The 18132-nt window shown below is 49.9% G+C and overlaps 2 protein-coding genes across 2 annotated transcripts in view; both read left to right on the top strand.

Annotated features, from left to right (window-relative positions):
* Positions 1-8500: 8500 nt before the first annotated feature.
* On the top strand, positions 8501-10932 carry LOC116577975. Its single transcript, XM_032321785.1, is given in 6 exon segments — positions 8501-8650; positions 9298-9696; positions 9698-9898; positions 10118-10224; positions 10279-10679; positions 10682-10932. Coding segments are annotated over 6 exon segments (1509 nt in total).
* A 964-nt stretch (positions 10933-11896) lies between these two features.
* LOC116577974 overlaps positions 11897-18132 on the top strand; it is a 20381-nt gene continuing 14145 nt past the window's right edge. The window contains 10 exon segments of the mRNA XM_032321784.1: positions 11897-13118; positions 13320-13453; positions 13866-13894; positions 15122-15203; positions 15348-15684; positions 16661-16946; positions 17002-17323; positions 17325-17658; positions 17661-17776; positions 17778-18035. Of these exon segments, the coding sequence (XP_032177675.1) occupies positions 11897-13118; positions 13320-13453; positions 13866-13894; positions 15122-15203; positions 15348-15684; positions 16661-16946; positions 17002-17323; positions 17325-17658; positions 17661-17776; positions 17778-18035 (3120 nt within the window).

Below are 18132 nucleotides of genomic sequence, written 5' to 3'. Positions count from 1 at the left end.
CTGACCCAATCCTTGGGCCCCTGGAAGCGCCCCATAGCCTATCTATCCAAAAGATTGGATCCTGTTGCTGGCGGGTGGCCAAAATGCCTGAAAGTCATAGCCGCCGCAGCTTTACTTGTCAGGGATGCTGACAAATGGACTTTGGGACAGAAAATCACTCTTATTGCCCCTCACACTTTGGAAAGTGTGATCCGGCAACCCCCAGACCGCTGGCTCTCCAATGCTCGCATAACCCACTATCAGAGCCTCCTGTTAGACAAAGACCGCATCTCTTTGGGCAATCCTGTGCTCCTTAATCCCGCCACCCTGCTGCCAGAGGAGACGGATGATCCAGTAATCCATTCCTGCCAGGATATCCTGGCTGAAGAAACAGGCAGGAGGCCAGACCTCAAGGACAGACCCCTGCCCCATGCTGATGTAAATTTATTCACGGACGGGAGCAGCTTCCTACAACAAGGGGAGCAACAGGCAGGGGCAACAATAGTTGGGCCTCAAGCTGTGGTTTGGTCAGCACCCTTAACTCCTGGAACTTCTGCTCAGAAAGCAGAACCTATTGCTCTAACCCAAGCCTTGCACCTGGCGACGGGCCAGCGGGCTAATATCTACACAGACAGCCGCTATGCCTTTGCCACTGCTCATGTACATGGTGCCATCTACCGGCAGCGGGGGCTTCTCACCTCCGCTGGAAAAGAAATCAAGAACAAACGGGAGATTATAGATCTCCTTGAGGAGATCCACCTCCCAAAGGAGATAGCCATCATACACTGCCCTGGACATCAAAAAGCTGAAGACCCAGTTGCCCAGGGCAACCGTCGCACAGACGAAGAAGCAAGATCGGCCGCCCTGCGTGACCCCCCGGTAGCAAACATCCTGACTACATTGGAAGAAGTCACTGAGCTGGAGACCCCAAAAGAAAAGGTAAATGAATTTTTACTTTTCACCCACCGCCTCACCCATCTAGGCACCAGAGTGCTGCTGGAATTATTAAAGGACCAAAATCTACCGTCCCTACCTCCGGGTAGGACAAAGGACCTGGATCAAGACATTGTTTCCTCCTGCGAAGCCTGCACAGTGACAAACGTGCAACAAGCAGACGGCTCCGCCGGAACCAGGGACCAGGGAAACCGGCCTAGAATCTTCTAGGAAGCAGACTTCACCGAAGTAACACCAGCAACATATGGAAAGAAGTACCTGCTAGTCTTTATAGACACTTTTTCAGGATGGGTTGAGGCCTTCCCCACCAAAAAGGAGGCGGCCATAATCGTGGCCAAAAAGATCCTAGAGGAGATCTTTCCCCGATTTAAGCTGCCTAAGGTAATGGGATCTAATAATGGACCTGCATTCGTGGCCCAGGTAAGTCAGGGATTGGCCAGGGTCTTGGGGTTTAATTGGAAATTACATTGTGGATATAGACCCCAGAGCTCAGGACAGATAGAAAGGATAAGTAGAACTATAAAAGAGACCTTAACCAAATTAGCTATAGAGACTGGCTTGAAAGATTAGACGGTGCTCCTTCCTTATGCCCTCTTCCGTGCGCGTAATACCCCTCCCCCCTCTAGGAGGAACCTGACCCCATTTGAAATCCTCTATGGGGGACTCCCTCCTTTAAAACACACGACTGAACATGGATATGGGACATCTGTTACTTCCTCTGCCATGCTGATACCCAGACTTAAGGCTCTGGAGGCCATCCAGAAATATATCTGGAAGGGCCTATCAGAGGCCTACCGACCGGGTACTGTTACTCCCCACTCTTATTCTGTAGGTGATTGGGTCTACGTCCACCGACACCAGGTACGCAACCTTGAGCCTCGATGGAAGGGACCCTACTTGATCCTGCTGACCACGCCAACTGCTGTCAAGGTTGACGGCATCGCGGCCTAGATCCATGCTAACGGGACCCATACTTATTCTCCTCCTGCTTTTGACTCTAGGACCCTATATTTTAAATAAGTTAATAGCCTTTAAGCAAGATAGAATAGGACAGATCAAGTTAATGGTAATAAGGCAACAATATAAAGCATTACACTCGGATAATATTCACAATCTCTAAGGTTAGAGATACCCACAAGAAGAAGTGGGGAATGAAGAGATCCAGAGCTGAAAGAGTTAAGTTGTGTGGAGCTTCTGCTAACTTGCTTTTCTGTAACTGCTCTGCTGCTTTGCGGGTCAAACCTTGAGAAGTAGGAGCATGGTCTTCCCTTTGTGTTCCCCTCCATTCCCCCGAGGCCCCACATCCTGAGTACGTTCCCTGCTCAAGAGATGTCCTTGAATTATGTTTGTGGTTAAGAAAGAAGAGAACTATTTTGTCCTAGTTTCACAGCCGCCGAGCTACATCCGGACAATAAGATATGGATAACTGAAAAATGTGAACTGTACAGAACATACCAGGAACTGTAACTATGAGGTCACTGTGATCATGGTTTTATGACAAGCCTTTGTCGAAAAAATGCATAAAAACCCCATACTCCCTTGGATCGAGGCTCTCAGGCTCCGCCTGGTTTTCAGGAATGCTGCAGAGCCCCAGCATGCTGGAACAATAAAACCCTTGCTGTTGCAGAAGGAGCCGCCTTGGTGTCATTCCTCCGCGCCTCCCTGGGTTGAGGTCTTCTCGACCCTAACATTTGGAGGTCCCACCGAGATTTAACCCAGCCAACGGGACGCCGGACGGGACAGACCCAACTCGCTCTTTGGGTAAGTCTGCAGCGCCCATTCCTCTTTTGGTACCAATATTCATGTGCACATGTTAGTCTGATTCTGTTTTCTCATGATTTCTGGGGATAATCTGGGCAACCTTCAGTGTCTGACAGACGTGTCCAGGAGACGCCGGTTGCAACCTTGGGGGACGCCCCAAAGGTGAAGGAGGGCCAGGGACGCCTGGTGGCCTCCTGTCGGGTAGATCCGGAGGATCTACATCTGTTATATCCCAGAAAACACTATCATTGGCCACTATTTTATTTTTCATCTCTCCTACAGTCCCAGTGGGGACAAGCGCTTGCGTCCTGCTTTCTTTCTTCTAGGTTTGGTGACTGCAAGAATCTTCCTGTACTTCGAGATGGGACAAAACACATCAACTCCCCTGTCTCTAACCCTAGCCCATTGGTCAGAGGTTCAGGCTAGAGCTCATAATCTCTCTCTCTCTCTGTAAAGAAAGCTAAATGGCAGACTCTCTGTGCCACTAAATGGCCATCTTTTAAGGTCAACTGGCCCCCCGAGGGGTCTTTCCATCTCTCCCTAATTTTGCAGGACAAGAACGTCATCTACCGGCCCCGACCCAAAGGACACCCGAACCAAGAGCCCTACATCTTGGTGTGGCAGGATCTCTGCAAAAACCCTCCTTTCTCTGAGGACCCTGCCCGCATAACAGATCTAATTACCTCTCTAAGGAACTCCCATCAGCCTACATGGGACAACTGCCAACAGCTGCTCTCAGTCCTCCTCACCTCTGAGGAAAAGGAGAATATCCTCCTGAATGCCCGAAAGAATGTGCCTGGCCCCGGCGGGCAACCTACCCAGCTTCCTAATCTGATTGATGAATATTCACCTCTGACGCGCGCTGACTGGGATCCTAATCTGCCTGAAGGTAGGAGACACCTCGAAATCTATCGCCAGACTCTAGCGGCGGGTCTCAGGGCAGCAGGTCGAGAAGCCCACTAATTTGGCTAAGGTAAGAGGTATAATCCAGGGCCCTATTGAAAGCCCCTCTCTATTTCTAGAAAGGCTTCTTGATGCCTACTGGAGGTATACTCCCTTTGACCCTCAGTCGGAGGAACAGCAGGCGTCAATAGCCATGGCTTTCATTGGACAGTCTGCAGTAGACATAAGAAGGAAGCTGCAGGGCGCCTGGGTGGCTCAGTGGGTTAAGCTGCTGCCTTCGGCTCAGGTCACGATCTCAGGGTCCTGGGATCGAGTCTCGCATCGGGCTCTCTGCTCAGCAGGGAGCCTGCTTCCTCCTCTCTCTCTCTCTCTCTCTCTCTCTCTGCCTGCCTCTCTGCCTACTTTTGATCTCTCTCTGTCAAATAAATAAATTAAATCTTAAGAAAAAAAAAAAAAGACGGAAGCTGCAGAGGCTGAAGGGATTACAAGAATTAACTATTAGAGATTTGGTTAGAGAAGCTAACAAAATTTTAATAAAAGGAAAAAAGAGAAAGAGGAAAGGAAGGAGAGAGAAAGAGTAAAAGAAGGAAAGAGAAAGAGGAAAGGAAAAAAAGAGAAAGAGGAAAGGAAGGAAAGAGAAAGGGAAGGAAAGAAAAAGAGAGGAAAAGGAAAAAGAAAGGGATAAAAGAAGGAACAAAGAGTTGACTAAGATCCTGGGCACAATGGTAGAAACTGGTAGAAAATCAGATACTAAGACTTCAGGAAAGATAGGGAACCTGGGCCACTCTCCTAGGCGACACCCAAACTTGGCCTCAGACCAGTGTCCCTACTGTAAAGAGCATGAACACTGGGCTACCAACCTCCTGGCACTTGAAGATAATGATTAGGGGAGACGGGGCTCGGACCCCCTCCCCGAGCTCAAGATGAAATTTCTAGTGGAGGGAACTCCTATCAGTTTTGAGGTCGATACTGGAGCTGTTTATTCAGTCTTGCAGCAGGCCCTAGGGCCCCTCTCATCCCAACGGGCCCTTGTCAGGGGGCAAACGGGAGCAGGTACCGCCCCTGGACCACCCAGCGGACAATGGATTTAGGGAACGGAAGGGTGCACCACTCCTTTTCGGTGCTCCCTGACTGCCCTGCCCCCCTGTTGGGGAAAGACTTGCTAACCAAATTGCGACCCAGAATTACCTTCACTGATTCCGGGCCTTTGATGGATTTTCTTAACCCCATCGTGGGCCTACGCGTTCGGATAAGAATCTTTCCCCTCCACCAACTCCGCCTGTAGTAAATACCCTGTCCATCACTCTAGAAGATGAATACAAGCTATTTGAAGGGCCCAACCCTCCCGACCACCTCCCGGATCTAAAAAAATTAAAAAAAATGGCTACAGGACTTCCCTGAGGCTTGGGCTAAAACCGTGGGCTTGAGCTTAGCAACCGCCCGACCCCCTGTAGTGATGACACTTCAGACTTCCGCCACCCCTATCTAGGTAAGGCAATACCCAATGAATAAGGAAGCTCGAGAGGGCATCCGCCCTCACATTATCAAGCTCCTTCGACAGGGAGTCTTAGTGCCTTGCCAGTGGGCCTGGAACTCTCCCTTGCTCCCTGTAAAGAAACCTGGAACTAAATGACTATCGCCCTGTCCAAGACCTAAGAGAAATGAATGCTCGGGTGGAGGTAATACACCCTACAGTGCCAAACCCATATAATCTCCTCAGCATGCTAAGTCCCTCCCGAGTCTGATACACTGTGTTAGATTTAAAGGATGCCTTCTTCTGTTTACGGCTGCATCCTGACAGCCAGCACCTCTTTGCCTTTGAGTGGATCAACGCTGATCCTGGAATTTCGGGTCAACTCACCTGGACACGGCTTCCCCAGGGTTTTAGAAATTCTCCCACCCTGTTTGATGAAGCCTTGCGTAAGGACTTGAAATCCTTCCGGGAGACACATCCCACTTTGACTCTTTTGCAATATGTGGATGACCTCCTCCTGCTGGCTGCTGAGAGCCAGCAGGAATGTCTCCATGGGACTAAGGCCCTATTAAGAACTCTGGCTACCCTGGGATATCGAGCCTCTGCCAAAAAAGGCTCAACTCTGCCAGTTAGAAATGACATTTCTAGGCTATAAGATCAAGGAAGGTAAACGGTGGCTCACGGACACAAGGAAAAAGACTGTTACTCAAACACCGCCTCCTCAGACTAGAAGGCAACTAAGGGAATTCCTAGGGACGGCAGGCTTCTGTTGCTTATGGATACCTGGCTTCGCTTCCTTAGCTGCCCGGCTTTATCCCCTCACCAAAAATGAGGCCCCCTATGAATGGGGGAAGGAACAACAAGAGGCTTTTGATAGAATAAAGCGGGCACTGCTTTCAGCCCCCACCTTGGCCTTACCAGATCTAAAAAAATCCTTCACCCTGTACTTGGAAGAAAGGAACGAGGTGGCACGAGGAGTACTGACCCAATCCTTGGGCCCCTGGAAGCGCCCCATAGCCTATCTATCCAAAAGATTGGATCCTGTTGCTGGCGGGTGGCCAAAATGCCTGAAAGTCATAGCCGCCGCAGCTTTACTTGTCAGGGATGCTGACAAATGGACTTTGGGACAGAAAATCACTCTTATTGCCCCTCACACTTTGGAAAGTGTGATCCGGCAACCCCCAGACCGCTGGCTCTCCAATGCTCGCATAACCCACTATCAGAGCCTCCTGTTAGACAAAGACCGCATCTCTTTGGGCAATCCTGTGCTCCTTAATCCCGCCACCCTGCTGCCAGAGGAGACGGATGATCCAGTAATCCATTCCTGCCAGGATATCCTGGCTGAAGAAACAGGCAGGAGGCCAGACCTCAAGGACAGACCCCTGCCCCATGCTGATGTAAATTTATTCACGGACGGGAGCAGCTTCCTACAACAAGGGGAGCAACAGGCAGGGGCAACAATAGTTGGGCCTCAAGCTGTGGTTTGGTCAGCACCCTTAACTCCTGGAACTTCTGCTCAGAAAGCAGAACCTATTGCTCTAACCCAAGCCTTGCACCTGGCGACGGGCCAGCGGGCTAATATCTACACAGACAGCCGCTATGCCTTTGCCACTGCTCATGTACATGGTGCCATCTACCGGCAGCGGGGGCTTCTCACCTCCGCTGGAAAAGAAATCAAGAACAAACGGGAGATTATAGATCTCCTTGAGGAGATCCACCTCCCAAAGGAGATAGCCATCATACACTGCCCTGGACATCAAAAAGCTGAAGACCCAGTTGCCCAGGGCAACCGTCGCACAGACGAAGAAGCAAGATCGGCCGCCCTGCGTGACCCCCCGGTAGCAAACATCCTGACTACATTGGAAGAAGTCACTGAGCTGGAGACCCCAAAAGAAAAGGTAAATGAATTTTTACTTTTCACCCACCGCCTCACCCATCTAGGCACCAGAGTGCTGCTGGAATTATTAAAGGACCAAAATCTACCGTCCCTACCTCCGGGTAGGACAAAGGACCTGGATCAAGACATTGTTTCCTCCTGCGAAGCCTGCACAGTGACAAACGTGCAACAAGCAGACGGCTCCGCCGGAACCAGGGACCAGGGAAACCGGCCTAGAATCTTCTAGGAAGCAGACTTCACCGAAGTAACACCAGCAACATATGGAAAGAAGTACCTGCTAGTCTTTATAGACACTTTTTCAGGATGGGTTGAGGCCTTCCCCACCAAAAAGGAGGCGGCCATAATCGTGGCCAAAAAGATCCTAGAGGAGATCTTTCCCCGATTTAAGCTGCCTAAGGTAATGGGATCTAATAATGGACCTGCATTCGTGGCCCAGGTAAGTCAGGGATTGGCCAGGGTCTTGGGGTTTAATTGGAAATTACATTGTGGATATAGACCCCAGAGCTCAGGACAGATAGAAAGGATAAGTAGAACTATAAAAGAGACCTTAACCAAATTAGCTATAGAGACTGGCTTGAAAGATTAGACGGTGCTCCTTCCTTATGCCCTCTTCCGTGCGCGTAATACCCCTCCCCCCTCTAGGAGGAACCTGACCCCATTTGAAATCCTCTATGGGGGACTCCCTCCTTTAAAACACACGACTGAACATGGATATGGGACATCTGTTACTTCCTCTGCCATGCTGATACCCAGACTTAAGGCTCTGGAGGCCATCCAGAAATATATCTGGAAGGGCCTATCAGAGGCCTACCGACCGGGTACTGTTACTCCCCACTCTTATTCTGTAGGTGATTGGGTCTACGTCCACCGACACCAGGTACGCAACCTTGAGCCTCGATGGAAGGGACCCTACTTGATCCTGCTGACCACGCCAACTGCTGTCAAGGTTGACGGCATCGCGGCCTAGATCCATGCTAACGGGACCCATACTTATTCTCCTCCTGCTTTTGACTCTAGGACCCTATATTTTAAATAAGTTAATAGCCTTTAAGCAAGATAGAATAGGACAGATCAAGTTAATGGTAATAAGGCAACAATATAAAGCATTACACTCGGATAATATTCACAATCTCTAAGGTTAGAGATACCCACAAGAAGAAGTGGGGAATGAAGAGATCCAGAGCTGAAAGAGTTAAGTTGTGTGGAGCTTCTGCTAACTTGCTTTTCTGTAACTGCTCTGCTGCTTTGCGGGTCAAACCTTGAGAAGTAGGAGCATGGTCTTCCCTTTGTGTTCCCCTCCATTCCCCCGAGGCCCCACATCCTGAGTACGTTCCCTGCTCAAGAGATGTCCTTGAATTATGTTTGTGGTTAAGAAAGAAGAGAACTATTTTGTCCTAGTTTCACAGCCGCCGAGCTACATCCGGACAATAAGATATGGATAACTGAAAAATGTGAACTGTACAGAACATACCAGGAACTGTAACTATGAGGTCACTGTGATCATGGTTTTATGACAAGCCTTTGTCGAAAAAATGCATAAAAACCCCATACTCCCTTGGATCGAGGCTCTCAGGCTCCGCCTGGTTTTCAGGAATGCTGCAGAGCCCCAGCATGCTGGAACAATAAAACCCTTGCTGTTGCAGAAGGAGCCGCCTTGGTGTCATTCCTCCGCGCCTCCCTGGGTTGAGGTCTTCTCGACCCTAACATTTGGAGGTCCCACCGAGATTTAACCCAGCCAACGGGACGCCGGACGGGACAGACCCAACTCGCTCTTTGGGTAAGTCTGCAGCGCCCATTCCTCTTTTGGTACCAATATTCATGTGCACATGTTAGTCTGATTCTGTTTTCTCATGATTTCTGGGGATAATCTGGGCAACCTTCAGTGTCTGACAGACGTGTCCAGGAGACGCCGGTTGCAACCTTGGGGGACGCCCCAAAGGTGAAGGAGGGCCAGGGACGCCTGGTGGCCTCCTGTCGGGTAGATCCGGAGGATCTACATCTGTTATATCCCAGAAAACACTATCATTGGCCACTATTTTATTTTTCATCTCTCCTACAGTCCCAGTGGGGACAAGCGCTTGCGTCCTGCTTTCTTTCTTCTAGGTTTGGTGACTGCAAGAATCTTCCTGTACTTCGAGATGGGACAAAACACATCAACTCCCCTGTCTCTAACCCTAGCCCATTGGTCAGAGGTTCAGGCTAGAGCTCATAATCTCTCTCTCTCTCTGTAAAGAAAGCTAAATGGCAGACTCTCTGTGCCACTAAATGGCCATCTTTTAAGGTCAACTGGCCCCCCGAGGGGTCTTTCCATCTCTCCCTAATTTTGCAGGACAAGAACGTCATCTACCGGCCCCGACCCAAAGGACACCCGAACCAAGAGCCCTACATCTTGGTGTGGCAGGATCTCTGCAAAAACCCTCCTTTCTCTGAGGACCCTGCCCGCATAACAGATCTAATTACCTCTCTAAGGAACTCCCATCAGCCTACATGGGACAACTGCCAACAGCTGCTCTCAGTCCTCCTCACCTCTGAGGAAAAGGAGAATATCCTCCTGAATGCCCGAAAGAATGTGCCTGGCCCCGGCGGGCAACCTACCCAGCTTCCTAATCTGATTGATGAATATTCACCTCTGACGCGCGCTGACTGGGATCCTAATCTGCCTGAAGGTAGGAGACACCTCGAAATCTATCGCCAGACTCTAGCGGCGGGTCTCAGGGCAGCAGGTCGAGAAGCCCACTAATTTGGCTAAGGTAAGAGGTATAATCCAGGGCCCTATTGAAAGCCCCTCTCTATTTCTAGAAAGGCTTCTTGATGCCTACTGGAGGTATACTCCCTTTGACCCTCAGTCGGAGGAACAGCAGGCGTCAATAGCCATGGCTTTCATTGGACAGTCTGCAGTAGACATAAGAAGGAAGCTGCAGGGCGCCTGGGTGGCTCAGTGGGTTAAGCTGCTGCCTTCGGCTCAGGTCACGATCTCAGGGTCCTGGGATCGAGTCTCGCATCGGGCTCTCTGCTCAGCAGGGAGCCTGCTTCCTCCTCTCTCTCTCTCTCTCTCTCTCTCTCTGCCTGCCTCTCTGCCTACTTTTGATCTCTCTCTGTCAAATAAATAAATTAAATCTTAAGAAAAAAAAAAAAGACGGAAGCTGCAGAGGCTGAAGGGATTACAAGAATTAACTATTAGAGATTTGGTTAGAGAAGCTAACAAAATTTTAATAAAAGGAAAAAAGAGAAAGAGGAAAGGAAGGAGAGAGAAAGAGTAAAAGAAGGAAAGAGAAAGAGGAAAGGAAAAAAAGAGAAAGAGGAAAGGAAGGAAAGAGAAAGGGAAGGAAAGAAAAAGAGAGGAAAAGGAAAAAGAAAGGGATAAAAGAAGGAACAAAGAGTTGACTAAGATCCTGGGCACAATGGTAGAAACTGGTAGAAAATCAGATACTAAGACTTCAGGAAAGATAGGGAACCTGGGCCACTCTCCTAGGCGACACCCAAACTTGGCCTCAGACCAGTGTCCCTACTGTAAAGAGCATGAACACTGGGCTACCAACCTCCTGGCACTTGAAGATAATGATTAGGGGAGACGGGGCTCGGACCCCCTCCCCGAGCTCAAGATGAAATTTCTAGTGGAGGGAACTCCTATCAGTTTTGAGGTCGATACTGGAGCTGTTTATTCAGTCTTGCAGCAGGCCCTAGGGCCCCTCTCATCCCAACGGGCCCTTGTCAGGGGGCAAACGGGAGCAGGTACCGCCCCTGGACCACCCAGCGGACAATGGATTTAGGGAACGGAAGGGTGCACCACTCCTTTTCGGTGCTCCCTGACTGCCCTGCCCCCCTGTTGGGGAAAGACTTGCTAACCAAATTGCGACCCAGAATTACCTTCACTGATTCCGGGCCTTTGATGGATTTTCTTAACCCCATCGTGGGCCTACGCGTTCGGATAAGAATCTTTCCCCTCCACCAACTCCGCCTGTAGTAAATACCCTGTCCATCACTCTAGAAGATGAATACAAGCTATTTGAAGGGCCCAACCCTCCCGACCACCTCCCGGATCTAAAAAAATTAAAAAAAATGGCTACAGGACTTCCCTGAGGCTTGGGCTAAAACCGTGGGCTTGAGCTTAGCAACCGCCCGACCCCCTGTAGTGATGACACTTCAGACTTCCGCCACCCCTATCTAGGTAAGGCAATACCCAATGAATAAGGAAGCTCGAGAGGGCATCCGCCCTCACATTATCAAGCTCCTTCGACAGGGAGTCTTAGTGCCTTGCCAGTGGGCCTGGAACTCTCCCTTGCTCCCTGTAAAGAAACCTGGAACTAAATGACTATCGCCCTGTCCAAGACCTAAGAGAAATGAATGCTCGGGTGGAGGTAATACACCCTACAGTGCCAAACCCATATAATCTCCTCAGCATGCTAAGTCCCTCCCGAGTCTGATACACTGTGTTAGATTTAAAGGATGCCTTCTTCTGTTTACGGCTGCATCCTGACAGCCAGCACCTCTTTGCCTTTGAGTGGATCAACGCTGATCCTGGAATTTCGGGTCAACTCACCTGGACACGGCTTCCCCAGGGTTTTAGAAATTCTCCCACCCTGTTTGATGAAGCCTTGCGTAAGGACTTGAAATCCTTCCGGGAGACACATCCCACTTTGACTCTTTTGCAATATGTGGATGACCTCCTCCTGCTGGCTGCTGAGAGCCAGCAGGAATGTCTCCATGGGACTAAGGCCCTATTAAGAACTCTGGCTACCCTGGGATATCGAGCCTCTGCCAAAAAAGGCTCAACTCTGCCAGTTAGAAATGACATTTCTAGGCTATAAGATCAAGGAAGGTAAACGGTGGCTCACGGACACAAGGAAAAAGACTGTTACTCAAACACCGCCTCCTCAGACTAGAAGGCAACTAAGGGAATTCCTAGGGACGGCAGGCTTCTGTTGCTTATGGATACCTGGCTTCGCTTCCTTAGCTGCCCGGCTTTATCCCCTCACCAAAATGAGGCCCCCTATGAATGGGGGAAGGAACAACAAGAGGCTTTTGATAGAATAAAGCGGGCACTGCTTTCAGCCCCCACCTTGGCCTTACCAGATCTAAAAAAATCCTTCACCCTGTACTTGGAAGAAAGGAACGAGGTGGCACGAGGAGTACTGACCCAATCCTTGGGCCCCTGGAAGCGCCCCATAGCCTATCTATCCAAAAGATTGGATCCTGTTGCTGGCGGGTGGCCAAAATGCCTGAAAGTCATAGCCGCCGCAGCTTTACTTGTCAGGGATGCTGACAAATGGACTTTGGGACAGAAAATCACTCTTATTGCCCCTCACACTTTGGAAAGTGTGATCCGGCAACCCCCAGACCGCTGGCTCTCCAATGCTCGCATAACCCACTATCAGAGCCTCCTGTTAGACAAAGACCGCATCTCTTTGGGCAATCCTGTGCTCCTTAATCCCGCCACCCTGCTGCCAGAGGAGACGGATGATCCAGTAATCCATTCCTGCCAGGATATCCTGGCTGAAGAAACAGGCAGGAGGCCAGACCTCAAGGACAGACCCCTGCCCCATGCTGATGTAAATTTATTCACGGACGGGAGCAGCTTCCTACAACAAGGGGAGCAACAGGCAGGGGCAACAATAGTTGGGCCTCAAGCTGTGGTTTGGTCAGCACCCTTAACTCCTGGAACTTCTGCTCAGAAAGCAGAACCTATTGCTCTAACCCAAGCCTTGCACCTGGCGACGGGCCAGCGGGCTAATATCTACACAGACAGCCGCTATGCCTTTGCCACTGCTCATGTACATGGTGCCATCTACCGGCAGCGGGGGCTTCTCACCTCCGCTGGAAAAGAAATCAAGAACAAACGGGAGATTATAGATCTCCTTGAGGAGATCCACCTCCCAAAGGAGATAGCCATCATACACTGCCCTGGACATCAAAAAGCTGAAGACCCAGTTGCCCAGGGCAACCGTCGCACAGACGAAGAAGCAAGATCGGCCGCCCTGCGTGACCCCCCGGTAGCAAACATCCTGACTACATTGGAAGAAGTCACTGAGCTGGAGACCCCAAAAGAAAAGGTAAATGAATTTTTACTTTTCACCCACCGCCTCACCCATCTAGGCACCAGAGTGCTGCTGGAATTATTAAAGGACCAAAATCTACCGTCCCTACCTCCGGGTAGGACAAAGGACCTGGATCAAGACATTGTTTCCTCCTGCGAAGCCTGCACAGTGACAAACGTGCAACAAGCAGACGGCTCCGCCGGAACCAGGGACCAGGGAAACCGGCCTAGAATCTTCTAGGAAGCAGACTTCACCGAAGTAACACCAGCAACATATGGAAAGAAGTACCTGCTAGTCTTTATAGACACTTTTTCAGGATGGGTTGAGGCCTTCCCCACCAAAAAGGAGGCGGCCATAATCGTGGCCAAAAAGATCCTAGAGGAGATCTTTCCCCGATTTAAGCTGCCTAAGGTAATGGGATCTAATAATGGACCTGCATTCGTGGCCCAGGTAAGTCAGGGATTGGCCAGGGTCTTGGGGTTTAATTGGAAATTACATTGTGGATATAGACCCCAGAGCTCAGGACAGATAGAAAGGATAAGTAGAACTATAAAAGAGACCTTAACCAAATTAGCTATAGAGACTGGCTTGAAAGATTAGACGGTGCTCCTTCCTTATGCCCTCTTCCGTGCGCGTAATACCCCTCCCCCCTCTAGGAGGAACCTGACCCCATTTGAAATCCTCTATGGGGGACTCCCTCCTTTAAAACACACGACTGAACATGGATATGGGACATCTGTTACTTCCTCTGCCATGCTGATACCCAGACTTAAGGCTCTGGAGGCCATCCAGAAATATATCTGGAAGGGCCTATCAGAGGCCTACCGACCGGGTACTGTTACTCCCCACTCTTATTCTGTAGGTGATTGGGTCTACGTCCACCGACACCAGGTACGCAACCTTGAGCCTCGATGGAAGGGACCCTACTTGATCCTGCTGACCACGCCAACTGCTGTCAAGGTTGACGGCATCGCGGCCTAGATCCATGCTAACGGGACCCATACTTATTCTCCTCCTGCTTTTGACTCTAGGACCCTATATTTTAAATAAGTTAATAGCCTTTAAGCAAGATAGAATAGGACAGATCAAGTTAATGGTAATAAGGCAACAATATAAAGCATTACACTCGGATAATATTCACAATCTCTAAGGTTAGAGATACCCACAAGAAGAAGTGGGGAATGAAGAGATCCAGAGCTGAAAGAGTTAAGTTGTGTGGAGCTTCTGCTAACTTGCTTTTCTGTAACTGCTCTGCTGCTTTGCGGGTCAAACCTTGAGAAGTAGGAGCATGGTCTTCCCTTTGTGTTCCCCTCCATTCCCCCGAGGCCCCACATCCTGAGTACGTTCCCTGCTCAAGAGATGTCCTTGAATTATGTTTGTGGTTAAGAAAGAAGAGAAACTATTTTGTCCTAGTTTCACAGCCGCCGAGCTACATCCGGACAATAAGATATGGATAACTGAAAAATGTGAACTGTACAGAACATACCAGGAACTGTAACTATGAGGTCACTGTGATCATGGTTTTATGACAAGCCTTTGTCGAAAAAATGCATAAAAACCCCATACTCCCTTGGATCGAGGCTCTCAGGCTCCGCCTGGTTTTCAGGAATGCTGCAGAGCCCCAGCATGCTGGAACAATAAAACCCTTGCTGTTGCAGAAGGAGCCGCCTTGGTGTCATTCCTCCGCGCCTCCCTGGGTTGAGGTCTTCTCGACCCTAACATTTGGAGGTCCCACCGAGATTTAACCCAGCCAACGGGACGCCGGACGGGACAGACCCAACTCGCTCTTTGGGTAAGTCTGCAGCGCCCATTCCTCTTTTGGTACCAATATTCATGTGCACATGTTAGTCTGATTCTGTTTTCTCATGATTTCTGGGGATAATCTGGGCAACCTTCAGTGTCTGACAGACGTGTCCAGGAGACGCCGGTTGCAACCTTGGGGGACGCCCCAAAGGTGAAGGAGGGCCAGGGACGCCTGGTGGCCTCCTGTCGGGTAGATCCGGAGGATCTACATCTGTTATATCCCAGAAAACACTATCATTGGCCACTATTTTATTTTTCATCTCTCCTACAGTCCCAGTGGGGACAAGCGCTTGCGTCCTGCTTTCTTTCTTCTAGGTTTGGTGACTGCAAGAATCTTCCTGTACTTCGAGATGGGACAAAACACATCAACTCCCCTGTCTCTAACCCTAGCCCATTGGTCAGAGGTTCAGGCTAGAGCTCATAATCTCTCTCTCTCTCTGTAAAGAAAGCTAAATGGCAGACTCTCTGTGCCACTAAATGGCCATCTTTTAAGGTCAACTGGCCCCCCGAGGGGTCTTTCCATCTCTCCCTAATTTTGCAGGACAAGAACGTCATCTACCGGCCCCGACCCAAAGGACACCCGAACCAAGAGCCCTACATCTTGGTGTGGCAGGATCTCTGCAAAAACCCTCCTTTCTCTGAGGACCCTGCCCGCATAACAGATCTAATTACCTCTCTAAGGAACTCCCATCAGCCTACATGGGACAACTGCCAACAGCTGCTCTCAGTCCTCCTCACCTCTGAGGAAAAGGAGAATATCCTCCTGAATGCCCGAAAGAATGTGCCTGGCCCCGGCGGGCAACCTACCCAGCTTCCTAATCTGATTGATGAATATTCACCTCTGACGCGCGCTGACTGGGATCCTAATCTGCCTGAAGGTAGGAGACACCTCGAAATCTATCGCCAGACTCTAGCGGCGGGTCTCAGGGCAGCAGGTCGAGAAGCCCACTAATTTGGCTAAGGTAAGAGGTATAATCCAGGGCCCTATTGAAAGCCCCTCTCTATTTCTAGAAAGGCTTCTTGATGCCTACTGGAGGTATACTCCCTTTGACCCTCAGTCGGAGGAACAGCAGGCGTCAATAGCCATGGCTTTCATTGGACAGTCTGCAGTAGACATAAGAAGGAAGCTGCAGGGCGCCTGGGTGGCTCAGTGGGTTAAGCTGCTGCCTTCGGCTCAGGTCACGATCTCAGGGTCCTGGGATCGAGTCTCGCATCGGGCTCTCTGCTCAGCAGGGAGCCTGCTTCCTCCTCTCTCTCTCTCTCTCTCTCTCTCTCTGCCTGCCTCTCTGCCTACTTTTGATCTCTCTCTGTCAAATAAATAAATTAAATCTTAAGAAAAAAAAAAAAAGACGGAAGCTGCAGAGGCTGAAGGGATTACAAGAATTAACTATTAGAGATTTGGTTAGAGAAGCTAACAAAATTTTAATAAAAGGAAAAAAGAGAAAGAGGAAAGGAAGGAGAGAGAAAGAGTAAAAGAAGGAAAGAGAAAGAGGAAAGGAAAAAAAGAGAAAGAGGAAAGGAAGGAAAGAGAAAGGGAAGGAAAGAAAAAGAGAGGAAAAGGAAAAAGAAAGGGATAAAAGAAGGAACAAAGAGTTGACTAAGATCCTGGGCACAATGGTAGAAACTGGTAGAAAATCAGATACTAAGACTTCAGGAAAGATAGGGAACCTGGGCCACTCTCCTAGGCGACACCCAAACTTGGCCTCAGACCAGTGTCCCTACTGTAAAGAGCATGAACACTGGGCTACCAACCTCCTGGCACTTGAAGATAATGATTAGGGGAGACGGGGCTCGGACCCCCTCCCCGAGCTCAAGATGAAATTTCTAGTGGAGGGAACTCCTATCAGTTTTGAGGTCGATACTGGAGCTGTTTATTCAGTCTTGCAGCAGGCCCTAGGGCCCCTCTCATCCCAACGGGCCCTTGTCAGGGGGCAAACGGGAGCAGGTACCGCCCCTGGACCACCCAGCGGACAATGGATTTAGGGAACGGAAGGGTGCACCACTCCTTTTCGGTGCTCCCTGACTGCCCTGCCCCCCTGTTGGGGAAAGACTTGCTAACCAAATTGCGACCCAGAATTACCTTCACTGATTCCGGGCCTTTGATGGATTTTCTTAACCCCATCGTGGCCTACGCGTTCGGATAAGAATCTTTCCCCTCCACCAACTCCGCCTGTAGTAAATACCCTGTCCATCACTCTAGAAGATGAATACAAGCTATTTGAAGGGCCCAACCCTCCCGACCACCTCCCGGATCTAAAAAAATTAAAAAAATGGCTACAGGACTTCCCTGAGGCTTGGGCTAAAACCGTGGGCTTGAGCTTAGCAACCGCCCGACCCCCTGTAGTGATGACACTTCAGACTTCCGCCACCCCTATCTAGGTAAGGCAATACCCAATGAATAAGGAAGCTCGAGAGGGCATCCGCCCTCACATTATCAAGCTCCTTCGACAGGGAGTCTTAGTGCCTTGCCAGTGGGCCTGGAACTCTCCCTTGCTCCCTGTAAAGAAACCTGGAACTAAATGACTATCGCCCTGTCCAAGACCTAAGAGAAATGAATGCTCGGGTGGAGGTAATACACCCTACAGTGCCAAACCCATATAATCTCCTCAGCATGCTAAGTCCCTCCCGAGTCTGATACACTGTGTTAGATTTAAAGGATGCCTTCTTCTGTTTACGGCTGCATCCTGACAGCCAGCACCTCTTTGCCTTTGAGTGGATCAACGCTGATCCTGGAATTTCGGGTCAACTCACCTGGACACGGCTTCCCCAGGGTTTTAGAAATTCTCCCACCCTGTTTGATGAAGCCTTGCGTAAGGACTTGAAATCCTTCCGGGAGACACATCCCACTTTGACTCTTTGCAATATGTGGATGACCTCCTCCTGCTGGCTGCTGAGAGCCAGCAGGAATGTCTCCATGGGACTAAGGCCCTATTAAGAACTCTGGCTACCCTGGGATATCGAGCCTCTGCCAAAAAAGGCTCAACTCTGCCAGTTAGAAATGACATTTCTAGGCTATAAGATCAAGGAAGGTAAACGGTGGCTCACGGACACAAGGAAAAAGACTGTTACTCAAACACCGCCTCCTCAGACTAGAAGGCAACTAAGGGAATTCCTAGGGACGGCAGGCTTCTGTTGCTTATGGATACCTGGCTTCGCTTCCTTAGCTGCCCGGCTTTATCCCCTCACCAAAAATGAGGCCCCCTATGAATGGGGGAAGGAACAACAAGAGGCTTTTGATAGAATAAAGCGGGCACTGCTTTCAGCCCCCACCTTGGCCTTACCAGATCTAAAAAAATCCTTCACCCTGTACTTGGAAGAAAGGAACG

The sequence above is a fragment of the Mustela erminea genome, chromosome 18 (assembly GCF_009829155.1).
Source record: "Mustela erminea isolate mMusErm1 chromosome 18, mMusErm1.Pri, whole genome shotgun sequence".
Lineage (NCBI taxonomy): Eukaryota > Metazoa > Chordata > Mammalia > Carnivora > Mustelidae > Mustela > Mustela erminea.
The sequence above is the reverse complement of the archived record's forward strand: the minus strand, read 5'-3'. Positions and strand labels throughout refer to the sequence as shown.